This window comes from Oreochromis niloticus, linkage group LG3 (assembly GCF_001858045.2).
Source record: "Oreochromis niloticus isolate F11D_XX linkage group LG3, O_niloticus_UMD_NMBU, whole genome shotgun sequence".
Classification (NCBI taxonomy): Eukaryota; Metazoa; Chordata; class Actinopteri; order Cichliformes; family Cichlidae; genus Oreochromis; species Oreochromis niloticus.
Window position 1 is genome coordinate 24,985,743 of NC_031967.2, and position 23,242 is coordinate 25,008,984.

The window sequence follows — 23,242 nt, forward strand, 5'->3', positions numbered from 1 at the left end:
CCTTTTGTTTGTACCTTTTACCAGCCTCATTAAACGGCTCGCTTTTTGTTAACATTCCTGTTTTGTTCCCTGTTCCTTGGAGTTTGCATTTTGGGTCCTTCTCGTCAATTCATACAGTCTGCCCTTGCCAGACTGTGACATGGAGAGTGAGTGAGTGTGGTGGCCTGAAACTGAGAACAACACATTTTGGGAAGACAGCATTCATGTATCACACAATAAATGTCTGTGGATGTTCAGAAACATTGGCTGATAAGATGACTCAAGATAAAATATTCCAGCATTATGATGATCCACAGCACACTGCACAAATCACATAAAAGTCAAAACATAATTATGAGCTGGTAAAATATGTCACCTGACCTGAAACAACAGAAGGTAAGAAGAAAACACAAGAAGCAAGCCTGCATGTTTGCAGTGGACAGGAAATGTGAACACGTCACACAACTGCTGTGGTCAAAGCTACAGGAGCTGTTTGAGGTTTGTATAAAAGGAAAGGAAGCACAGAGAGGCCACAGTCAGAAGAAACACTCTGGTCTTATCTGTATTAAATGCAGCTTCTCTTTTTATTATTGATGTAAAGTCAAAGTGTTTGAGATCAGCTGAGGATCAGAGTGCAGCAGGGCTGGATGTGAGGATGGGGCACTCTTTGCTCTGCATGACGGGCTTATTGTGTAAGTACATTTGTGACATTGTTTGAATGGCACTGATTAATGAAAGTGTTTCTCATGTGTGAGAATTAGAGTGTATCACTGGTTTGAAGTGTTTATCTGAGAGTTTGAACAAAGCATATTTGTGATGTTTCTGATAGTTACAGACAAATGTTGGCTGGTTCCTTGGTTCAGTTTAGTCTGGAGTATCGTGTTGGATACATCGCTGCTTGCTGCACTTGACTCATTTTTATTGTGTACAAGTTCATATATTAATAGTATTTTATGCTAATAATAATTTTAAAATATTTTTTATGTATCAAACTTGTTACTAAATTATAGTTTATGTGCACAGAAACATTTTGAGGAGCAGTAACTGTGTCATGTAAAAATGAATCTTTAAAAAACACTTTTGTTCATTTTGAGTTTGATTTTCTGCCAGTTTGATCCTGATGATGTTTAATCTTTACTTTAGTGCTCGGTACTCTCTTCTATGTTAATGCTGAAGGTGAGAAATGTTTCTTTTTATTTTCTTCGCATTTATATAATATGTATTTTTTGCTCTCATATTTCATATTTCATGCACCATTTTAAATCACATTCTGTTTCTCTGTTTGTGCATCGTTTTATTTAAGATATAAAATCAGTTTATTAACAGTGAAGTCAGTTCAATCCTGCAGCTCTGTGCAGTCACTCTGTGGTTTTATTCAGAATATTAATTAACTGCTTTAATTTGTTTCATGAAAACACATATTATTATTTTCAAGTCCAAATGTCACCAGGATGCAGTAAATCTTTTGACTCTTAACAGCAGCAATAAAAATCAGGACAGCTTCAAAATGACTTTATGCTTCCATCAATCTCTAACTTGATGTTTTATGTGAACAGTTCCCAATAAGCCCACCGTGATCCTCGAACCATCCTGGCCTCAGATCTACAGCGGTGAGACAGTCACTGTCAGATGTGAAGGAAGTCAGTCGCTGTTTGTATGGAGAGAAGACGAGTTAATCAGACCATCAACATCTGAATACAGAATCAGCAGAGCTACTGAGTCTGACAGTGGAGGATACAGCTGCTGCACCATGAGTCTTTCAGTGTGCAGTGACATCATCACACTGACTGTATCATGTAAGTTGGACACATTTCATTCAGTCATATTGTTTTCGTTTAGTAACAAAATCAGTGACAAACCGTTTTAAATGTGGTGATAAAAGTACACAGTAATCACAACAGTGAAACATCTGGAATTAAAACAATAAAAAAACAAAAACAAAACAAAAACAAAACAACTTTATAACATAAACTACAAGTCAAAAGTTTGGACACACCTTCTTGTTTTTATTACTTTCTACATTGTAGATTCAAACTGAAGACATCAAATATATGAAGCCAGATATATGCAATTATGTAGCAAAGGGAAAATAAGTCTAAAAAAGTTTTATATTTTAGATTAATGAAGGAAGCCTTTGCTTATTGACAGTGCTGCAAACCCTTGGCCTTCTCTCAGTGAGCTTCATGATGTATCACCTGAAATTAGTGATGTTACGTCTGACACTGAAGCACTGAGGTCCGTGTCGAGTAAAGTGGGCGTGTCCAAACGAAGCCTGTGTGGAGGCCTGTATCAGTTTTTTCAGAATATCACGTGAACGAGGCCTCGTTTCTCTGATATGATGTCACTGCCTTGTTATGCGATTCGAGCAGTTGAAAAGACACAGACATGATGTTTTTTACATGAACTGGATCTGAGCTGATTCTGAGGATGATCACAGCTTGCAAGGAGATTATTAGCACATTAAGGAGCCACCATCCATCCATCCATCCATCCATTCGCTTCCGCTTATCCTTTTCAGGGTCGCGGGGGGCGCTGGAGCCTATCCCAGCTGTCATAGGGCGAGAGGCGGGGTACACCCTGGACAGGTCGCCAGTCTGTCGCAGGGCCAACACACAGGGACAGACAACCATTCACACTCACTCACACATTCACACCTAGTGGAGCCACCAAAAAGGAAAAAAATATTAGCAGTTAGGGAGCATTGAGACATGCTATTGCCCAATAATAACATGAGTCTTAAATCAATCTCAGAGAGAATGGTTAGTTAGGTGTGTGTGTGTGTCTATATTTATATTATCTAGGGCCTCATGCAGGTATTCTACAAGTGACACATCATTACGTCTATATATCCACTGGTATGTAGCCCGTGCGTATTGTCACAGCAGGGCTGCTGTACATTAAATGACCAGCAGATGTCAGTACTTCCAAATGAGCTGTTAAACGGGGGTCATGTGATCTGCCGTTTAATGAAGCAATTGGCCAGAAAGATTTGACACATTCACGGGGCTTCATCACACCATCACTACCTGAAATGGTTTTCACTTCACAGCTGTGCCTTGTCAGGGTTCATTTGTGGAATTGGGACCATCAGCTGTGCAGAAGTCAGGTTGGTACACAGCTGACAGATCTATTTGACAACTGCTAGAATTCATTTAATGACAAGAACCAATCAGTTAAGTAAAGAGAAACAACAGTCCATCATTACTTTAAGAGCTGAAGGTCAGTCAGTCCAGCAAACTGCTAAAACTTTGAATGTGTCACAAGTGCAGTCGCAAAAACCATCAAACGCTACAATGAAACTGGCTCACATGAGGACCGCCCCAGGAAAGGAAGACTAAGAGTCACCTCTGCTGCTGAGGATAAATTCATCCGAGTCACCAGCCTCAGAAATCACAAGTTAACAGCACCTCAGATTAGAGCCCAGATAAATGTCACACAGAGTTCCAGTAGCAGACACGTCTCTACATCAACTGTTCAGAGGAGACTGTGTGAATCAGGCCTTTATGGTCAAACAGCTGCTAAGAAACCACGACTGAGGAAAAGCAACAAGCAGAAGAGATTAGACAAACATTTACACTGTGTTTATTTACAGATCTACAACCTGAATTACTGCAGCTCTGTCACCATGTTCAGACAGAAATCAGCAAAAATGTGAAGCATTTTAAACTACAGAGAAAAAAATTATTAAAATGAGGAAATTTGTAGATTTTAATTTGTTGGAATTTGAATGAAGTTAAAACCTGTTTATATCTTTGTAATGGATCAGGTGTACATTTTGTTTCCTTGTTTTTCATAACAGCATATTATCCCAGAGCCACACTGACAGCAGGAACAACAATCATACCAGTAGGGGGCAGTGTGACACTGACCTGCTCTGTGCAGAGCTCTGATGGATGGAAATATGAGTGGTTCAGACGAACCCAAACAACCTCTGAAGATCCAATCAGAGATCAACAAAACAGAGATATCAGAGTATCTCAAGGAGGAATCTACAGCTGCAGAGGAACAAGAGGAAACCCAGTTTACTACACTGATATAAGTGATGATGTCACCATTGAGATAACCTGTGAGTTCAGTCATTTAGTTTGAAATATACATTCACTCATGATTATCAAACATACAATGTGAAGTTTTCTGTGTTGATTTCATGTTTCTATTTGTATCTCAACTGTTAATATGTGTAAACAGTTTCCAATAAAGTTGTTGTAAAACAACAACCCAACTGGCCTCAGATATTCAGAGGTGAGACGATCACTCTGACATGTGAGGTGCAGGAAGGAGGTGAAACCACTGAGTGGGAGTATGAATGGAGAGGACCCAGGACACCCACACAGTGGACACACAATAATGATGTGACATTCAGAGTTTCTGAGTCCAGCAGTGGAGACTACATGTGTAAGAGTCGACGCAGAGATGACTCATATTCTTCAACAGAGTGGAGTGAAGCCTTCACATTGTCAGTATCAAGTAAGTCATGTTTGTTGTGTGATCTCCATTTGACAAATGTCATAATGGTCAGCACAGGATGAATTCAATGGTCTACAAAGCATGTTCCATTGTTAGTCAGACAAAGAGCTGCAGCTGATAGTAGCCTCATTGTAGACAGTTTGTCACCACTTTGTGTCATCAACTTTCAGCTGGTATAGAGACGCCAATGCTGACCTGCTGCTCCATCACCTGACGACAATAATGGTATAAAGATACAGGATGAAAAGATATAGTATTCTTCAAACTCCCTCAACAACAAACAACAAATCTACAGTTTTTATTAAAAAAAGGAATAAAAATCATTCTTATGATCTCATCAAATACTGCTGTTTGTTACAATTAATATAAACACACACACATGACTGGGTTTAATACAAGAAAGGAAAAAAATGGCTTTTACACTCTAGTTTTTGAATATATTCCTAATAAAATCATTGATTTGCTTGTTTGCCACAAAGTCAGTTTACAAAAGAAAATCAGACTCATTCAGACTTATTTCTGAAAATGTCTCGTTTGTAGGAAATAAAAGTATAAAATTAATGAAACAACATAAATGCGAGAAGATTTTAGTGAAAGCTGTCATTTTAAGTTCTTTATATTGTATTATGACTTTGAGGGTAAATATGTGTTGACATTCATTCTTCTTAACAGTTTCTGTCTTTGAATCAGCTGTTTTTCACTCACTTTATTTAAAAACAATAACAAACAAACAAACAAACACAGGTAAACAGTGGAAGCTCAGATGTCCCAGTTTTACAGCTGGCCTCAGATCAGCTAACAGTGTATAGTTCACCTGTCTCTGCATTTAGGAGTACAGTTTGGTGGCAGAGCATAAAAACAGTCTCACCTGATTCATGATTCACTCTGATAAAGTTTTTATCATGTTATATACATCCAGTGTTAGCTCCTGGCTCTCTAGCTGGCTAACAGTTAGCTGAGATACCTGTGCTGTCCTCATGTGCTGCTGCCAGTTGTTGATTCTCATCTAATTTGCTTTGAAGACACTTTTTTTTCCTGTGCTGTTGGTGCCTGTTTGCAACAAGTGTGATGATCACACTGAGATCAGGGACCGACCTACCTGAGAAACCTGAGATCAATTATTAAACTCCATCCATCTTCTTAACCCATCATCCAGGGTTGTGACCTATTAAGCACTTACTGAATACATAAATACATAATACATAAAAAAAATACATAAATTATAAATTAATAAAAATAAATTTAGATTTTTTTTAAAATTACTATTGAGTTTTTATGTTGAAATCTTTATTTGTAATATGACAAAGTTCTTCCCCAAAGCAACTGACAGTCTGATGTTTGTCTTTCCTGTAACATCAACAGCAAGTAAACCCAGAGCCACACTGACAGCACACAGTTCAGTCTTACCAGCAGGGGGCAGTGTGACACTGAGCTGCTCTGTGGAGGGCTCTGCTGGCTGGAAGTTTGACTGGTTCAGACGTGATTCAGTCTCTTCTAAAGCTCAGCTCATGAGAGGAAATGAAGCAAACAGAGTTATTAGTGTCTCACAAGGAGGTCTGTACCACTGCAGAGGAGGGAGAGGAGATCCAGTTTACTACACAGAGGACAGCAGTGACGTCACAGTTGTGGAGACTTGTGAGTTTTAAACTTTCTGTTATTTAAGTTTCTCATGTGTTTCATACAAATGTAAAAAATAAACATTGTGGCATCAACTCCAGAAAAGACTAGAAAAACTGCATATTTATAGCTCATTAGCTGCTGTTAGTCTTTAAATTGTGTTTTCTTAAATATTTTTGGCCTCTCTCTTTCTAAATGCTTCTTCACATTAAACTGACTTTAAGTGGACATGAAAGACTACATGTATGAAGCCATAGAGCCCTAAAAACAAACAAAAATAAAGGTTAATCCTGAACATGTTGCCATCCGAGGTCATCACCAAGCTAACAGCTCAGCTAACATCAGGTCAGATCAGGGTCGGTAACCCGCGGCTCTTCCGCCCCTCAGCTGTGGCTCCCGCAAACTTTGGGTGAAAAAATGAAAGTCCAACCTTGCTTTAAGAAGGTGGCCTGATGGGTAATGTATTCTGTGCCACAGGTTGAATGTTGTGGGGAAGACAGGGAGCGCCTCTCTCTGCGGTGTGTGCGAAGCAGCGAGTGAGAGTAACATCTGCAGGAGGAAGTTTACAGAGTGAGAAAAAGCAAAGCGTGTTTATAGCATCTTGATGCATTCTCAATCATCCAGGAAAGTAAATCTCCAAAAGTTGAATCTGTTCATCTGGACGTAGCGTTTTGTGGGAGAAACGTTTCGTCACTCATCCAAGTGACTTCTTCAGTCTCAGCTGACTGCAGGTTTCCCCAAACCTTATAAACAGTACATTTGCATAATGACTGAAACCAGCCCACCGAAGGAACAATGGGCTGTGAGGTCAGTTCCTTAATCATAATTATGCAAATTCCCATGACCATTGATCAACAATCACTGACCAAAACCCACTGATCAAAGAACACTGAGAGTTGGGGAATGGCTGCAATCACAGCGTTGTAAGATGGCGAAAGATGTACCCGATGGCGAAAGATGTACCCGAAAAATACATAAGCAGGGTGCACCTTTAAGACCAATTGTCTGCATGATCAACTCGGTCACCTATAACATCTCCAAGTTTCTGGCTTCGATCCTCAACCCGCTGGTGGGCAGCTCTGAACACCACATCCAGAACACCCTGGATTTTGTTGAGAAGGTGAGAGATGTCATTATGGAGGCAGATGAAACCATGGTCTCGTACGACGTTACATCTCTCTTCACTTGCATCCCAGTCACGGAAGTGTTGGAGGTAGTCCGTAAGAGATTACAGGATGACACCAACCTCAGCAACAGGACCACTCTCAGCATCGACCAAGTGTGTTTGCTTTTGGAACTGTGTCTTCATTCCACCTACTTCACATACAAGGGTCAGTTCTACAGGCAGAAACATGGGTGTGCCATGGGCTCCCCAGTTTCACCCATCGTGGCCAATTTGTACATGGAAGAAGTGGAAAAGAGGGCGTTGCTATCCTACCCTGGAACACCACCAAGCCATTGGTTCAGATATGTGGATGACACCTGGGTGAAAATCAAATCTCAGGACGTACTACATTTCACGGATCACATTAACTCGGTGGACCAACACATCACATTCACCAGGGAGGATATGAAAAGTGGCAGGTTAGCCTTCTTAGACTGTGAGATTTCCATCAGTAATGGGGGACATCTAAAGGCTGACGTGTACCGTAAACCTACACATACGGATCAGTATCTAAGGTTTGACTCTCATCATCCACTGGAGCACAAACTGGGTGTCATCAGGAAACTACAACACAGAGCGAACACCATCCCCACTGACACAGCGGCCAGGGAGGCAGAAGAACAGCACATCAAGAAGGCCCTGAGTAAATGTGGTTATCCCAGCTGGACTTTTGTCAAAGCTGGGAAGGCACCTAAAGAAAGCTCCAGCCGATCCAGGAGAGAAGGACAACCGCTGCCCAGGCGAAAACCTGTAGTGATCCCGTATGTGTCAGGAGTATCGGAACAGTTGAGATGCATTTTTTCTAAACACCGGGTCTCTGTGGCTTTTAAACCCCAAAACACGCTGCGCCAAAAACTGGTCCACCCCAAGGATCGGGTCCCCCGACACAAACAGAGTAACATAGTGTACGCTGTTAAGTGCCAGGAGGATTGCCAGGATTTATACATCGGGGAAACCAAACAACCTCTAGCGAAGCGGATGGCACAACACAGAAGAGCAACCTCATCAGGCCAGGACTCTGCAGTTTATTTACACCTACAGGCCAGTGGACACTCTTTCAATGATGAGGATGTACACATCCTGGACAGGGAAGAACGCTGGTTTGAGCGCGGAGTCAAGGAGGCCGTTTACGTGAAAAGGGAAAGACCATCTCTGAATCGAGGAGGGGGCCTAAGGGTACATCTTTCGCCATCTTACAATGCTGTGATTGCAGCCATTCCCCAACTCTCTGTGAATGGTACTCATGGCCATTGATCAGTGTTCTTTGATCAGTGGGTTTTGGTCAGTGATTGTTGATCAATGGTCATGGGAATTTGCATAATTATGATTAAGGAACTGACCTCACAGCCCATTGTTCCTTCGGTGGGCTGGTTTCAGTCATTATGCAAATGTACTGTTTATAAGGTTTGGGGAAACCTGCAGTCAGCTGAGACTGAAGAAGTCACTTGGATGAGTGACGAAACGTTTCTCCCACAAAACGCTACGTCCAGACGTGTTTATAGCAGCAGCTACTGCAGCCAGAGAGAGTCTGACAGGCCCAGCTGTGAGCCAGATGTTAGTATCCAGCTGTTCACTGTGTTCACTGCCTCCAGAGGAAGAAAGTGTGCTGCTGTAACCTTCCCACGCCTCTCTCCATCTCTGCACTTTGCCATAAGTTGACCCAGAGCAGAAAGCTAGTTAGCAGCTACGAGCCAAACTCAGAACACTGAGCATCAGCCAGAGGTCTCCGTGGGTCAGAGCCGTGGATCTGGAGATAAACCTGCCATTCTGACACTCATGTCAACATGACACAGTCTGCTTTCATAAGGAGACAAATTTGTCTTGAAAGTGTTACAAATGTGCACGATATGATCAACAAGCAATGATTTGTGACTTGAAAGCAGCTCACATTTGTGGATCTGTGTGAAGCTGGCAGTTAAATTATACTCAAAACCCCACGTGGGCACGAGACGTGATCTGTGCGTGTCAGGTGATTCGTCCACACGTATTTAAGGTATTGTGACCTTTATATTATCACCAGATATGTTGTTATTGTGCAATAAATATCTTTATATTTTCGACCCTGAGCTGATGTAATTGTATTTTATACTCAGGGCTGCCCGTGGCTGCATGACAAAAACACAGAAGATCATCGCTCATTGAAATGGACTGAAGACATAATTACATACAAATAGTTTTCATGATTATTCTTCTTATTTTACAATTATTGGACCACAGCTACAGGCATCTTATAATTATTGTATTAAGTATTTTTATTATCCTGTCAAAATTACCGACGGATAATTTTAAGGCAATAAATTAAAAAATTTAAAAAACAACAACACACACACACACACACACAAGCAGGACGTTTAAATTTGCCCCTCAGCATTAGCATTTTTGGGTCAGGTTTGGGTCGACACATTTGTAAAATAGTTTGTGTGAACTGGAGACCTGAAAAGTTGCACACAAATCACTGCACACATTTGTAAATCTTACTTAATGATTGTGAATCATATTATACACAGTTGTACCACTTTCAAGGTAAATGTGTTGCCATAACAACAAGGATATACTGTCCACCTTCACTCCCTGTCTCTGTAGCAGTCAGTGGTTCTTCAAAGGGAAAATGCAGCTGTTAGCTGTAATGTTAGGATTTGTAGATCACTTTATAAATGTGGAGTGTGTGGAGAACAGGCTGTGTGAGTCAGATACACCGGTGGGCCACCACACACGTGTACCACACATTAAATAAATGTAAACACTGATTTTTAAATCCAGCTTCATTTACAGTCAAAATGTCACCAGGAAGCAGTAAATCTTTCTCCTCTGAACAACAGCAAAAAGAAAATCAGGTTTCAAAATGACTTTATGTTTCTATTTGTCTCTAACTGGATATTTTCTGTGAACAGTTCCCAGTAAGCCCACTGTGACCCTGCAGCCATCCTGGACTCAGATATACAGCGGTGAGACAGTCACTGTCAGATGTGAGATTCAGGGAGGTGAAGGAGCTCAGTGGACGTATGAATGGAGAGCAGCCAAGTTAAACACACCTCCAACATCCAATGAACACAGAATCATCAGAGCTACTGAGTCTGACAGTGGAGGATACAGCTGCCGGGGCAGAAGGGACTATTTCTTCTCAGAGTGGAGTGATATCATCACACTGACTGTATCATGTAAGATCTTTCATCCAGATTATTTAACGTTACTTATTTTATTAATCTAACCTTTAATTGGGAAAATTAGTCATCTGCCTATTAAATAAAATCACAAATCAGATGTTAATTTATTTATTTTTTTCTAGTAAACTTTCAAACATGATAACAGACAGTTTGTGTTTATATTACAAAACTGATCATTTAACCATTTGTGGACAGGCTGCAGTCTTCAGTGTCCATGAACAGCATCAACATGCTGCTTCAGACGTTTCTTCTCAGGGTAGAAATTCTTTCTTTTCTACTTTTATAAAAATATTTTTAATGTTAGTTTTAATTCAAAATTAATGGTTAAAAACATGTAACACATATGAGCGTCATAGAAAAAGCAAGTGAATGTTTCAGTTCAACATGCGCTCCAGTCAGACATTAAACTTCAGTAACACTGTGCAGTTATGAAACTTTAATCTGAGTCAAACTGATTTAATCAGCATTAAATAAATCAATGAAATAAACATCACCCCACAGATAAAACCTCAGTGAATTATGTCCAGTGTTCACTCAGTGTGGGTGTTAAACTGTGTGACTGGAGTCGTGCTTTGTGGCATCGAGAGCTCAGAACAGTCCGTCAGCTAACAGTTAGCAAAGCTAACATCGAAGCGCTTATGCAAACAGACTCAAACAAACTGACCATGGATTAAAAAAGTACACTTGGTGACAGACAAACAGGGTATTTTAAAACTTTACTTATACTCGATAGCACTATAATTGCTGCTTGTGAATTGAAATGCATTCTGGGATACCTGGCTGCCCCACGTCCACAGTACCACCAGTTCATCGCAGTCAATTTTCTAGTATCGATCTGTGCTGACTTACTCTACATGGTAACCAATCAGATGTTAGACAAGCTGCAGTGGCAGCGTTAAACAAGACCCTCCACAGGTTGTTCACATTTTGGCAAGTTTGGTCTCATGAGGAACACAGACTCCATCTTTAGCTGAATTAAACTCAAAGGACTCCTGTGTGGTTTTATTTTATTGGAGACTTCATTGGAGTCTGTCAGCCTCTCTGATTGTTGAGTTTTCCTCTGTAAATAAGGTGTTTACATTATTCAAAATTAAATTTAAGATCATAGTAAACTACCTGAACTTGATGTTGGAACCATGTCAGCGATGGTCACGGTGCTCGAACGATAACAGACACCATTCAGTGTAGTGTGACTTTAGACTGTTATTAAAGGGAAATGTAGAGAGGACACAAACAGACTGACCATGGATTAAACATGGATAAAGTCCTTTGTATTTGTAACATTTGTCTTTGAATAGATGAAGAATAAATCAGAGGGAATCTGTAGTGTAGTTGTGCATGAAGACAGTCTAATGTGTCACATGCAGGTAAATATTTTCTGTTTGGTGCTAGAAGCTAAATGACTGAGTGAATGTGTGAAGTTTGATCATTACTATTAAGCACTTACTGAAAAAAACAACAAATTGCATATTTCTAAAATGATTCTTGAATTTTTTACTTTCTCTTTAAAATCTTTTTTTATTGTAACAAAGTTTTTCCTGAAGCAACTGACAGTCAGATGTTTGTCTTTCCTGTAACTACAACAGCAAGTAAACCCAGAGCCACACTGACAGCACAAAGTTCAGTCATACCAGCAGGGGGCAGTGTGACACTGAGCTGCTCTGTGGAGGGCTCTGCTGGCTGGAAGTTTGACTGGTTCAGACGTGATTCAGAGTTTTCTGGAGCTCAGAAAATAGGAGCTGGAACATCAGAGCACACTATCAGTATTTCAGAAGGAGGCATCTATTACTGCAGAGGAGGGAGAGGAGATCCAGTTTTCTCCACAGAGGACAGTGCTGCAGTTACAATTCAGAAACAAGGTGAGGGTGAAATTTGGTTGTGAAATAAGACGAAAAAATTATGATTAAACTGAAGTAACAATTTATAAATATCATTTTTTCAGTTTAATATTTGTTTTTATTTGTTTGTTGAACAGTTTTGGCTGCTGTGAAACTGCAGCACAGCTGGTCTCAGATATTCACTGGTGAGACAATCACTCTCAGATATGAGATTCAGGGAGGTGAAGGAAAGGTGTGGAAATATGAATGGACAGCACCCAACACAAACAGCCCTCCAACATCCAGTGAATACAGGATCAGCAGAGTTTCAGTGTCCCACAGTGGAGACTACAGATGTCGGGGTAGCAGTGACTATCTCTTAACAGGATGGAGTGATGCCTTCAGACTGACAGTTTCATGTAAGTTGGACCATGATTCATGCTGACATTTAATGTTTTCATGTTTACATCTGTCTTAACAGGAAAACTCCAACAATGATCCAGCTGTCTGCAGGCAGCTCAGGACAACAGTTTTTCTCACTGTGCAAACAGAAAGTAGAGACACCATGGAGGCTCTTAAAACATCAGCAATGTAAAGAGGAATGTACAGAGATGACAGTTTGATAAGAGAATGATAAATCAGTGAAATCTGTAGTTTGTTAAACAGTCTAATGTGTCACATGCAGGAAAACTAATTATTTTTTTGTGTTTGTAGATAAATTACTGTGTGAATGTTTAAAGTGTGATTAGTTCTGTAAGAAATGTATTCATGATGATGATTTAATTTTTCAATGGTTTTGTTTCTTCAACAGCAAATAAACCCAGAGCCACACTGACAGCACAAAGTTCAATCATACCAGCAGGGGGCAGTGTGACACTGAGCTGCTCTGTGGAGGGCTCTGCTGGCTGGAAGTTTGACTGGTTCAGACGTGATTCAGTCTCTTCTAAAGCTCAGCTCATGAGAGGAAATGAAGCAAACAGAGTTATTAGTGTCTCACAAGGAGGTCTGTACCACTGCAGAGGAGGGAGAGGAGATCCAGTTTACTCCACAGAGGACAGCAGTGACGTCACAGTTACAGAAACTCGTGAGTTTAATTATTTTATTTCTACCAGACTAAGAGGTCATTATGTAATGTGTGCTAACAACTTTATCTAATAGCTGTGAGTTTATTAACCCTCAAATGAGTTTTCTGCTCATTAAGATTACTTGGAGAGGTGGGAAAATACAAACATTTATTCAACTTTTATGCTCGTTTTGAGCGAGGGAACCCCACAACCACAACCAAAGCAGACATGACGCCAGACCACCAACCTCTGACTCTCTCCCCCACCGATGTAGGAGCGGTGCTGAGCAGGATCAATGTCCACAAGGCTGCAGGTCCTGATGGCATACCCGGGCGTTTTCTCAGAGCGTGTTCTGGGGAGCTTGCAGGAGTGCACACAGACATATTCAACCTGTCCTTGGCCCACGCTGTGGTACCGGCCTGCTTCAAATCCACCTCCATCGTCCCGATACCCAAAAACTCCAACCCATCTAGCCTCAATGACTACCGCCCAGTAGCACTCACCCCCATCATCACTAAGTGCTTAGAGCAGCTGGTCTTAGCACACTTCAAATCCTGTCTCCCCCCCACCCTGGACCCCCACCAATTCACATACCGCCAGAACAGGAGCACAGAGGATGCAGTCTCCATCGCACTGCACTCTGTCCTCTCACACCTGGACAACAACAACACCTACGCCAGAATGCTGTTTATAGACTTCAGTTCAGCGTTCAATACAATCCTCCCCTCACAACTCATCAGGAAACTGACAGACCTGGGCATCAGTTCCCTCATCTGCAAATGGTTACTGGACTTCCTGACCAACCGCCCCCAAAATATCCGACTGGATAACCGCTGCTCATCAACAATTACAATGAACACCGGGGTACCACAAGGCTGTGTGATGAGCCCTTTCCTCTACTCCCTCTTCACCCACGACTGCAGACCTGCTGATGGTTCCAACACCATCATTAAGTTTGCAGATGACACCACGGTGATTGGCCTCATCAGCGACAACGATGAGACCGCCTACAGGGAGGAGGTGGATCGTCTGGCTGAGTGGTGCGACACAAACAACCTGCTGCTTAACACCGAGAAGACTAAGGAGCTCATCGTGGACTACAGGAGGAATGCTGACCCACATCCACCCATCCACATTAAGGGGATGGCTGTGGAGCGTGTGAGCAGCTTCAAGTTCCTGGGAGTCCACATCTCCGAGGATCTCATCTGGACGACCAACTGCTCCAAGCTGGTCAAGAAGGCTCACCAGCGCCTCTTCTTCTTGAGGACTCTGAGGAAGAACCACCTGTCCTCAGACATCCTGGTGAACTTCTATCGCTGCACCATCGAGAGCATCCTGACCAACTGTATAACAGTCTGGTACGGGAACTGCTCTGCCTCGGACCGGAAGGCGTTGCAGAGGGTCGTGAAAACTGCCCAGCGCATCGCCGGAGCACCACTTCCTGCCATAAAGGACATCTACAGGAAGCGGTGTCTGAAAAGGGCTGGGAAAATCATCAGAGACCCCAGTCACCCATCACATGGACTCTTCACCCTCCTGCCCTCTGGGAGGCGCTACAGGAGCCTCCGGACTAAGACCACCAGGTACCGGAACAGCTTCTTCCCCACAGCTGTCAGACTCCTGAACTCTGCCTCCTGACATCTGACCCACGTTAAACTCATGGACTTAACATACACACACCCACAACCACTAGCACTTTATACAGCCTCTGTAGAAATTATCCACATATCTCACTTATCTTAACTGCACTACTGTATAGTTCTGTGTGAATATCATTCTGTACATACGATAATTTTTAATCCTACAACTGTTTATAACTTGCATAGTTCACATTTCTGTATAACTGTATATCTCAGATTTCTGTATAGTTTTTATTTCATATTTATATCCTGTTCATAGCCTGTACATACTTATAGTTATAGAATATTCATAACATACTTCACACCGTGTACATTATAACATACCATAATAGACCCATTTCTGTAATATACTTACACATCTCTATTATTGCTAATATATATTGTAATATATCTATATCACGGCTAAAACACTTTCTGGATGGATGCAAACTGCATTTCGTTGCCCTGTACCTGTGACATGTGCAATGACAATAAAGTTGAATTCTATTCTATTCTAACTTTGGTTTTGATTTAAGTCCAAAATGGTGAGATTAAGGACTCACCCTTACAGAGAATGTCTCCAAAAAACATCAACAAAACGATTCACACCTTTAAAAAATGTGTTTTAGCTACAAAAGTTCAAATTCCAAAGAAAAATGAGACCTTGCAGTGAAAAGTTTCAGATTTTTGTTTTAATAACAAACAATAAAACAATTGTTTCTTTGTTACAGTGTTGATGTAAATACCAGCCGTACCTGCAGGTGTAAACATGAGACTGTGCTGTAACTATGTAAACACTGTATATGAGAGCTGTGTTGGATCTGATTGTTCAGCGTTCAGCATGGTGATGGCTGAGGGATAAAAGCTGTTCCTTAGTTTGTTAGTTCTTGTCTTTATGGCTCTGAAATGTCTGCCTGAAGGTAGACGTTCAAACAGTGCATGACCTGGGTGAGATGGATCCTGAAGGATTTTCTTCATGTTCCTGAGACTGCGGGAGCTGTGCAGTTCTTCAAGTGAGGGCAAAGGATGGCCGACTATCCTCTGGGTGACCTGTATAACCCTGTGGAGCTCTTTCCTCTGTGCTACTGTGCAGCTGTGCTATACAGTTCTTCATGTAGCACAGTATGCTATCAAAAACCAGCTACAGGTCAGGGTGTTGGAAAATGTCTCAGTGCATCCTGATGAAGCAGTCCTGCCTCTGGCCTGGTTTTGACTCTTTGTGCTGTTTATAGCTATTTTGCAAAGTGGGATGTGGCCGTGATCAAAAACAGTTATCTGTGGTCAGACTTCCTGAGGTGTGGTTTAACCCTGTAGCCTGTTGGAGGTTGATTTTTTTTCACTCACGTTACTCTCATGTTTTAAACAGCAGAATTTTTATGTTTCTATTTGTCTCTAACTGGATATTTTTCTGTGAACAGTTCCCAGTAAGCCCACTGTGACCCTGCAGCCATCCTGGACTCAGATATACAGCGGTGAGACAGTCACTGTCAGATGTGAGATTCAGGGAGGTGAAGGAGCTCAGTGGACGTATGAATGGAGAGCAGCCAAGTTAAACACACCTCCAACATCCAATGAATACAGAATCATCAGAGCTACTGAGTCTGACAGTGGAGGATACAGCTGCCGGGGCAGAAGGGACTATTTCTTCTCAGAGTGGAGTGATATCATCACACTGACTGTATCATGTAAGATCTTCATCCAGAGTATCTAAATAAGGAAAAAGCACTTCTTCTTTCTTACAGCTTTATAACTGTCTTTCATGTTGGTCAGTAAAATGTTTAGTTTTTATTCCAACAACAAAAACCTGAACAGCAGCTTTTTATTCACAGTGAAGAGAACAAAACATATGAGAGTAACTTCTCTGCTGTGCAGCTCTAATACATGAAAGATGAAATGCAGAACAAATGCTGAATCTGTCTCAGCTGCTCCACCACATCCACTAAGAAACATTAAATCCACTGATTGTTCCTCATGTGTGTTTTTAACTTAGAAATGCAGCAAATTAAATATGAAAGATTAGTGTTGTGTTTGTGTGATAGTTGTACAGTTTGTTGTAGCTTCACCATTAAAGTTATGTGATATTTATTATTTCCATATTTCCACCAAGTTATTTCAACTGGTTTGATTCAGTCATTGACTTTTGTTCTTTTTCTAAACTGAACTGCAGATAAACCAAAGGCCAAACTGAGAGCTGATAACACAGCTGTTCCAGTAGGGGGCAGTGTGACCCTGACCTGCTCTGTGAACCCATCATCATCATCTGGATGGAAATACTACTGGTACAGAGATGAGAAATCCTCTGAAGCCCTGACCACACAAGATGCAGTTTTCCACTCAAATGGACAAATCAGTGTCTCACAGGAAGGACTCTACAGGTGCAGAGGAGGAAGAGGAAACCCAGTTTACTACACAGAGGACAGCCAGTCAGTCAGGATTGGGAAAACTGGTGAGTTTAACATGAAGTTGGATAAATTCCTGATTAAGGAGGAAGATGAAGAACAAAAGGCATTAACATTTTTGACATTCATGTGTTTTTATTGTACTTTCTTGAACATTAACAGTCCCAAACAGGCCTGTTGTGACTCTGTATCCAAACTGGTCTGAGATATACAGAGGAGAGACGATCACTGTCAGATGTGAGATCCATGGAGGAGACACTGAGTGGGATTATGAGTGGGAAACAAACAGCAGGATAAAAGCTCCAAATCAAAATGAATACAGGATTAGATCTGCTTCATCATCCAACAGTGGAAACTATCGCTGTAAGGGCAGAATGAAAAGTTCACAGCATAAAACAACAGAGTGGAGTGATTCAGTCACACTGACAGTTTCTGACAGTAAGTAGAGTCATAGTTCATTTAAGCTGGAAATAGAAACAGTTTGTAAAAATGTGTTTTTATTAGTACATGTTGAGATATTTGACATGTTTAGATAGTCTCACTCTTAAAGTTCATCATAAATATTTGTGAATCAACATTTTAGTGACATTGAATTCAGAGTTAAGAGACGAAACATTGAGAGAAAATCTTTGTTGAACAGATAAACCCCGTCCTGTCCTCACTGTGTCTCCATCATGGCTGAGTCCTGGAGCCTCAGTAACTCTGAACTGTCAGGTTGAACATCCGTCTGCAGGATGGAGCTTCTACTGGTATAAAGCTGTTCCTGATCTATCAGAGAAATCCTCCAGTTATGAGCTGCTACCTGATGGCAGTGGGACTGCACAGGACTCCTACATCATTCATGGACAGACACACACAGCAGGATATGTGTGCAGAGCTGGAAGAGGAGACCCAGAGTATCACACTGATCACAGTCAACCAAAGTTTGTCTGGTCTGCAGGTCAGTTTGAGGAATTTTAATCTTCATGTTGATGATTTGAAAGTCTGTAAATCTGGCTGCATAACTAGCAGGACTCCTGTGAACCACACAAAAGTCAAACGTATATTTCCACTGTGATATTTTGAATGCTAACATCTGTGAGCTTTGTCTCTTCACTGCATGTTGTTTCCAGATGTTCATTCAGCAGCGTCTCTCACAGTGAGTCCTGACAGAGTGCAACACTTCACCTCTGACTCTGTCTCACTGACCTGTGAGGGAAACTTCACTGAGTGGAGAGTGAGGAAGTTCTCTGAGGACGGCCGACTGTACTCTGACTGTAGGAGAATGACTGGATCCACATGTAACATCTACACATCAAAGTCAGATACTGCAGTGTACTGGTGTGAGTCTGGATCAGGAGAGTTCAGCAGTGCAGTCAACATCACTGTACAGAGTATGTTATTATACATTTACTTCTTGGATCTGAATGATTTAGACGTCACATGAACATTTGTTCCAGCTTTGCTGTATGTGGAGTCATTTACGTGATAAAAATAAAACACATACAGCAGTTTTTAAATACACAAGATCAGATCTTCATGATGAAAAACATTTGTAAAATCTGTTCTTATTATTGTTTGTCAGCTTTTTCTCAAAGTGTGCACCAGCTGATGTGACTGAAACAATTGTGTGTGATTGTGTCACAGATGATGGTAATGGTCCTATCCTGGTGAGTCCTGTTCATCCTGTGACTGAGGGAGCTTCTGTTAGTCTGAGCTGCAGTTTGAGAACACAAAAAATACTTTCCAATGTGTTTTTCTATCACAATGACAAACTTATTCAAAATGATACCCGAGGGGAGCTGAAGATCTCTGCAGTGTCAAAGTCTGATGAAGGTTTCTACAAGTGTCAGTACTCAGGAAGAGAGTCAGCACAGAGCTGGATGTCAGTTAAAGGTGAGCAGGATCAAAACATTTGATGCGTTTTTGTAAATGAGTTTTGTTTTAAGGCTTGAAGTCACCTCACTTCATTTTCTGAGAACTTTCCTAAAATTATTTTATGAATTATAAATTATAATTAAACTTTATTGTTTGTTGTTACAGTAACTGTGTCAGGAGCTGACGGCTCTTCATCTCCTGTGTGGTTGATTGTTGGACTGGTTTGTGGAGTCTCTCTCATTATTATTCTCCTGCTCTTGTTGTATCGCTGCAGAAGAACCAACAGTGAGACCTTTTCCTTTACTTATCATCATTCAATGAAGCTGTGTTCAGAGTTTAACATGGGAAATATGGGACAAGGAACTATAACTTTATATCCACACTGACACTTAAAGCCTGTCGCAGGACCTACCTTGAACACTGACGTCTCTGATGTGGAGAATAGATTACTTCAAATGTTCTTTTGAATTATCATTCAAAGACATAAATCCATCATGAGGTTCATTTAAAAGCAAAAGTCTTATTTTACATTTTTAATAAAGGTGCTGTTAATGAGCAGACGTTCAATCAACATCATCAGCAGCCAGTGTACTCCTCTCTTCTTGCTGGTTAGTTTTTCATCTATTTATAATATTATGATGCTGCTTGCAACAAGACTGTACTTATTACATCTGCTGCAGCTTTTAATATAAATGTTATTTTCAATCATATTTGTGTTTAATTTAGTATCACAGACATGAGGTGACTGATTTTCTCTGACCTGCAGGTGATCATTGTGGGTATGAGATAATCAGAAGATCTGAAAACTCTGACAATGGTGAAGTATAAACTTTCATTAATATTGAGCTTGTGGAAGCTGGATGATTATACAATAACTATGTTTAACATTGAAGTCTATGCATCCAACCATTTTCTTACGCTTGGACGCCAGGTCATGGGGGCAGCATCCTAAACAGAGAGGCCACATCCTCCAGCTTGTCTGGGGGAACATCAAGGCTTCCCCATACCAGCCCACAGATATAATCTCTTCAGCATTTTCTGGGTCTGCCCCAGGGTCTCCTCACAGTGTGACATGCCTGAAAAACCTCACACAGGAGGCATCCTTGTCAGATGCCTGAACCACCTCAAATGTGGTTCTACTCTGAGCCCCTCCCACATGGCCAAACACCTAACCCTATCTCTAAAGGAGAGGCAAGCCACCCTTCGAAGTAAGCTTATTTCCACGATCTCGTTCTTTGGGGTCACTAACCCAGAGCTTGACCATAAGTGAGGGTAGAAATGTAGATTGAGAGCTTAACTTTTACGGTCAGTTCTCTCTTCATCTTGACGTACCGGTACAGTGTACGTAGCACCAATCTGCTCCCCTCTCCTCCTGTGAGTGGTGGGCCTATAGGAGGGTGGACTAGGGCTGGGTATCATCACTAATTTCTAGAATCGATTCGATTCTGATTCACAAGGTCCCGAATCGATTTGATCCACGATTCAATTCTATTTGAATCTGGGAAATTTTGACAGTCAGAAATATTATAATTCAGATCAGTACATTTACATATTTTTGTATCTACAAAAAGGAAGCTGACACACGCAAGACTTTATCAAAGGTGTGAGCGTCACAGCAGATGCCTTTGTGTCAAAGTAGCTGAAGATAAAACACAGAAAAACATGAAGGTGGTTTTCCTGGCCTGGGATTTTATAAAAATATTCTGCAGAAGATCAAAAACGAAAGAAAACCATTAATCAACATATGAACGTTACCTCTGACGTTACAGCGGTTTTATTAGAGACACAGCTAAGCATTTTGTCGTGGTGGAAGCAAAACAGTAAAAGTCAGAGTGATTTCATGACGATGTTTATGTGAAGCGTAGTTTGGATCTTCTTTTGCTGCTGGTTCGGTCAATATTGTTTGGAGAGAGATCAAACTAACAGCTTTAGAATCAGCGCTAAAAGGGCGTGAACACAAAGCGCGGACCCGCCGACAGATCAGAATCAGCGAGCTGTCGGCTTTCAGCCCCGACCGTGTCCGTGCCGTCAGGTGAGAAAGGCGACATCTCACTGATTCTGATCCGCGGGTCCGCGCTGTGTGTTTACGTCTTTGTGCAGAATCCGTGTACCTGCTCTCATTTACTGTCTTAGCTGTTTCCTGGTTGTTGAAATTTTGTGAGGTTTCACCTGAGATTCTGGCATTTCGGGCAAAATAAATTTATATTAAAAAATCGATTCAGGATTTTAATGAATCGATTTCACGTTATCCAAGCCAGAATCGATTTTAATCGATAAATCGATTATAAAAACCCACCCCTAGGGTGGACCCATGTCCTTTTTTTGGGCTATGCCCAGCCAGGCCCCATGGACCAATGCCTGGCCACCAGGCGCTTGCTCTTAGGCACCCTCCCCAGGCCTTGCTTCATGTTGGGACCCTGTTAACCCTTTCAAGGGCAGAGTGAACTGTTCCTTTCATTCAGGTTTTTTTTAAAAATTATTATTCTTTGTCTGGTCCTGGGTGAGGGACCGGATAAAACTTGCCATTGGAGACCCTACCAGGAGGCACCACCCCTCTCCTCCAACAACAACATAGCCCCTGGGATCCATGGGACACACAAACCCCTCCACCACAATAATTTAGAGATTCACGGAAGGGAACATTAACATCAGTAAGATTATTATTTCAGGTCCAGCAGAAGATGTTTACGCCAATGTCGCGTCTGTGATTCAGCTCAAAGTCATTAACAAGACAAGTGAGTGCACAAAATGCAAGATTTAAAATGTAAATTATACAATGGTAATTATTCTCACTGATAATAAATGCATTTAAGCAGAGAACAGAGGGTGTTTGTTTTGAAATGCTTTCATTTGATCACCTCAACAGGGCAACGTGGTGACGCAGAGGAGAGCTCTGACTACAATAATGTCAATCTGTCAGGGTGCTGGGTCGTTGACCAAAGATTCTGAGGTTATTTTGCTTTTGTGAGTCTCTCTGTGAAAGTGTGAAGATGGTCTAAGTTAATGTTTATACAGTTTAACCAGGAGTTTAGTTCTTTCTATGTTTCTGAGTTTTCTTGTATTTCCAGTTTATGGTTTGTTGTCTGTGAGGTTCCACTTGTGTTTTTGTCTCATCCCTGTGTCGCTTGTGAGAGTCTGTCATGTCATCCATGTTTATGCTCACTCGCCCTCCGTGTGTCTTAGTAGTGTCAGTGTGTTTTGTCTCCTTCTGTTTCATCTTTTGCCTCCCTGTTTGTTTATCCCTGTTTCTGCATCAAGCTCGTGTGTTCATGTACTTCCTGTTTTATTTTGACAGTATTTCATCCCGTGTTCAGTGTGTTTGGTTTGGCTTCCCTGTCTCGTTACATTCAATTCATCAGAGCTGTTTTCCAATGTGTTTCCACTTCACTGATCATCTCTCAATCCTTCAAAGGTGTGTCGAGGTATTCCCAGTGTTCCACGTTTTCTGTTAGTTTAAGTTTTAGCTTTCCCAGTTTAGTTTTTTTTTCTCAGTCAGTTCTTTGTTTATTTTTGGATAACCTGATTTGGTTCATGTTTGTTTCCAGCCCTGAAAAACGTTTTTTGTTAAAATTTTGATTTTGCCTCTAGTTGTCTGCATTTGGGTCCTTACAAAGAGCCACACAGTCTGCAGCCACAGATTGTGACAAAATCCAAATTTAGCCACAGCTCTAAAATCTTAACAGCAGCTCTTTAGCTGTTTTTCTCTTTAAAGTCTCTTAAATACTTGACGTCACTTTGAGTGAAAAGGAGAAGATTTTGAATTCAAAGCAATGATCCTGATGCCTGAGTTTATATTTCCTTCAGAAAGAATCACTCAGTGTGTTTCACTTGTTTCTCTCCCATTAGATAATTTTTATTTACTTTAATATACTGTAGATCTTTTTTTATCTTTATAATATATTAAAATAAAATAAATAATTAAAAAGTCTTTCTGTGAAGCACTTTGTAACTTTGTTAATAAAAGTGTGATATAAATAAAGTGTGTTGTTGTTGTGTGTCAGACTGAGAGTACATGTTACAGCTGTTCAGTGTTGTGCATGAATCCACTGAAGGAGAGCATTCATTTAAAGACGCTCATTGTCATTTAAAACAGC

At 41.1% G+C, this 23,242-nt stretch overlaps 2 protein-coding genes across 2 annotated transcripts in view; both read left to right on the top strand.

Moving 5' to 3' along the window:
- Window positions 1-23,242, top strand: part of LOC109194482 (B-cell receptor CD22) — a 477,380-nt gene that overhangs the window by 340,504 nt on the left and 113,634 nt on the right. The gene's annotated exons all lie outside the window — the stretch shown is intronic.
- Window positions 165-23,022, top strand: LOC109204458 (uncharacterized). The gene is made up of 12 exons (XM_025905646.1): window positions 165-477; window positions 581-671; window positions 1,123-1,155; window positions 1,536-1,775; window positions 3,779-4,045; window positions 4,168-4,446; window positions 17,060-17,338; window positions 19,314-19,433; window positions 19,691-19,756; window positions 19,915-19,965; window positions 21,818-21,883; window positions 22,015-23,022. Exons 1-12 carry the CDS (start codon window positions 349-351, stop codon window positions 22,095-22,097), a joined length of 1,704 nt encoding a protein of 567 aa, XP_025761431.1. The 5' UTR covers window positions 165-348; the 3' UTR covers window positions 22,098-23,022.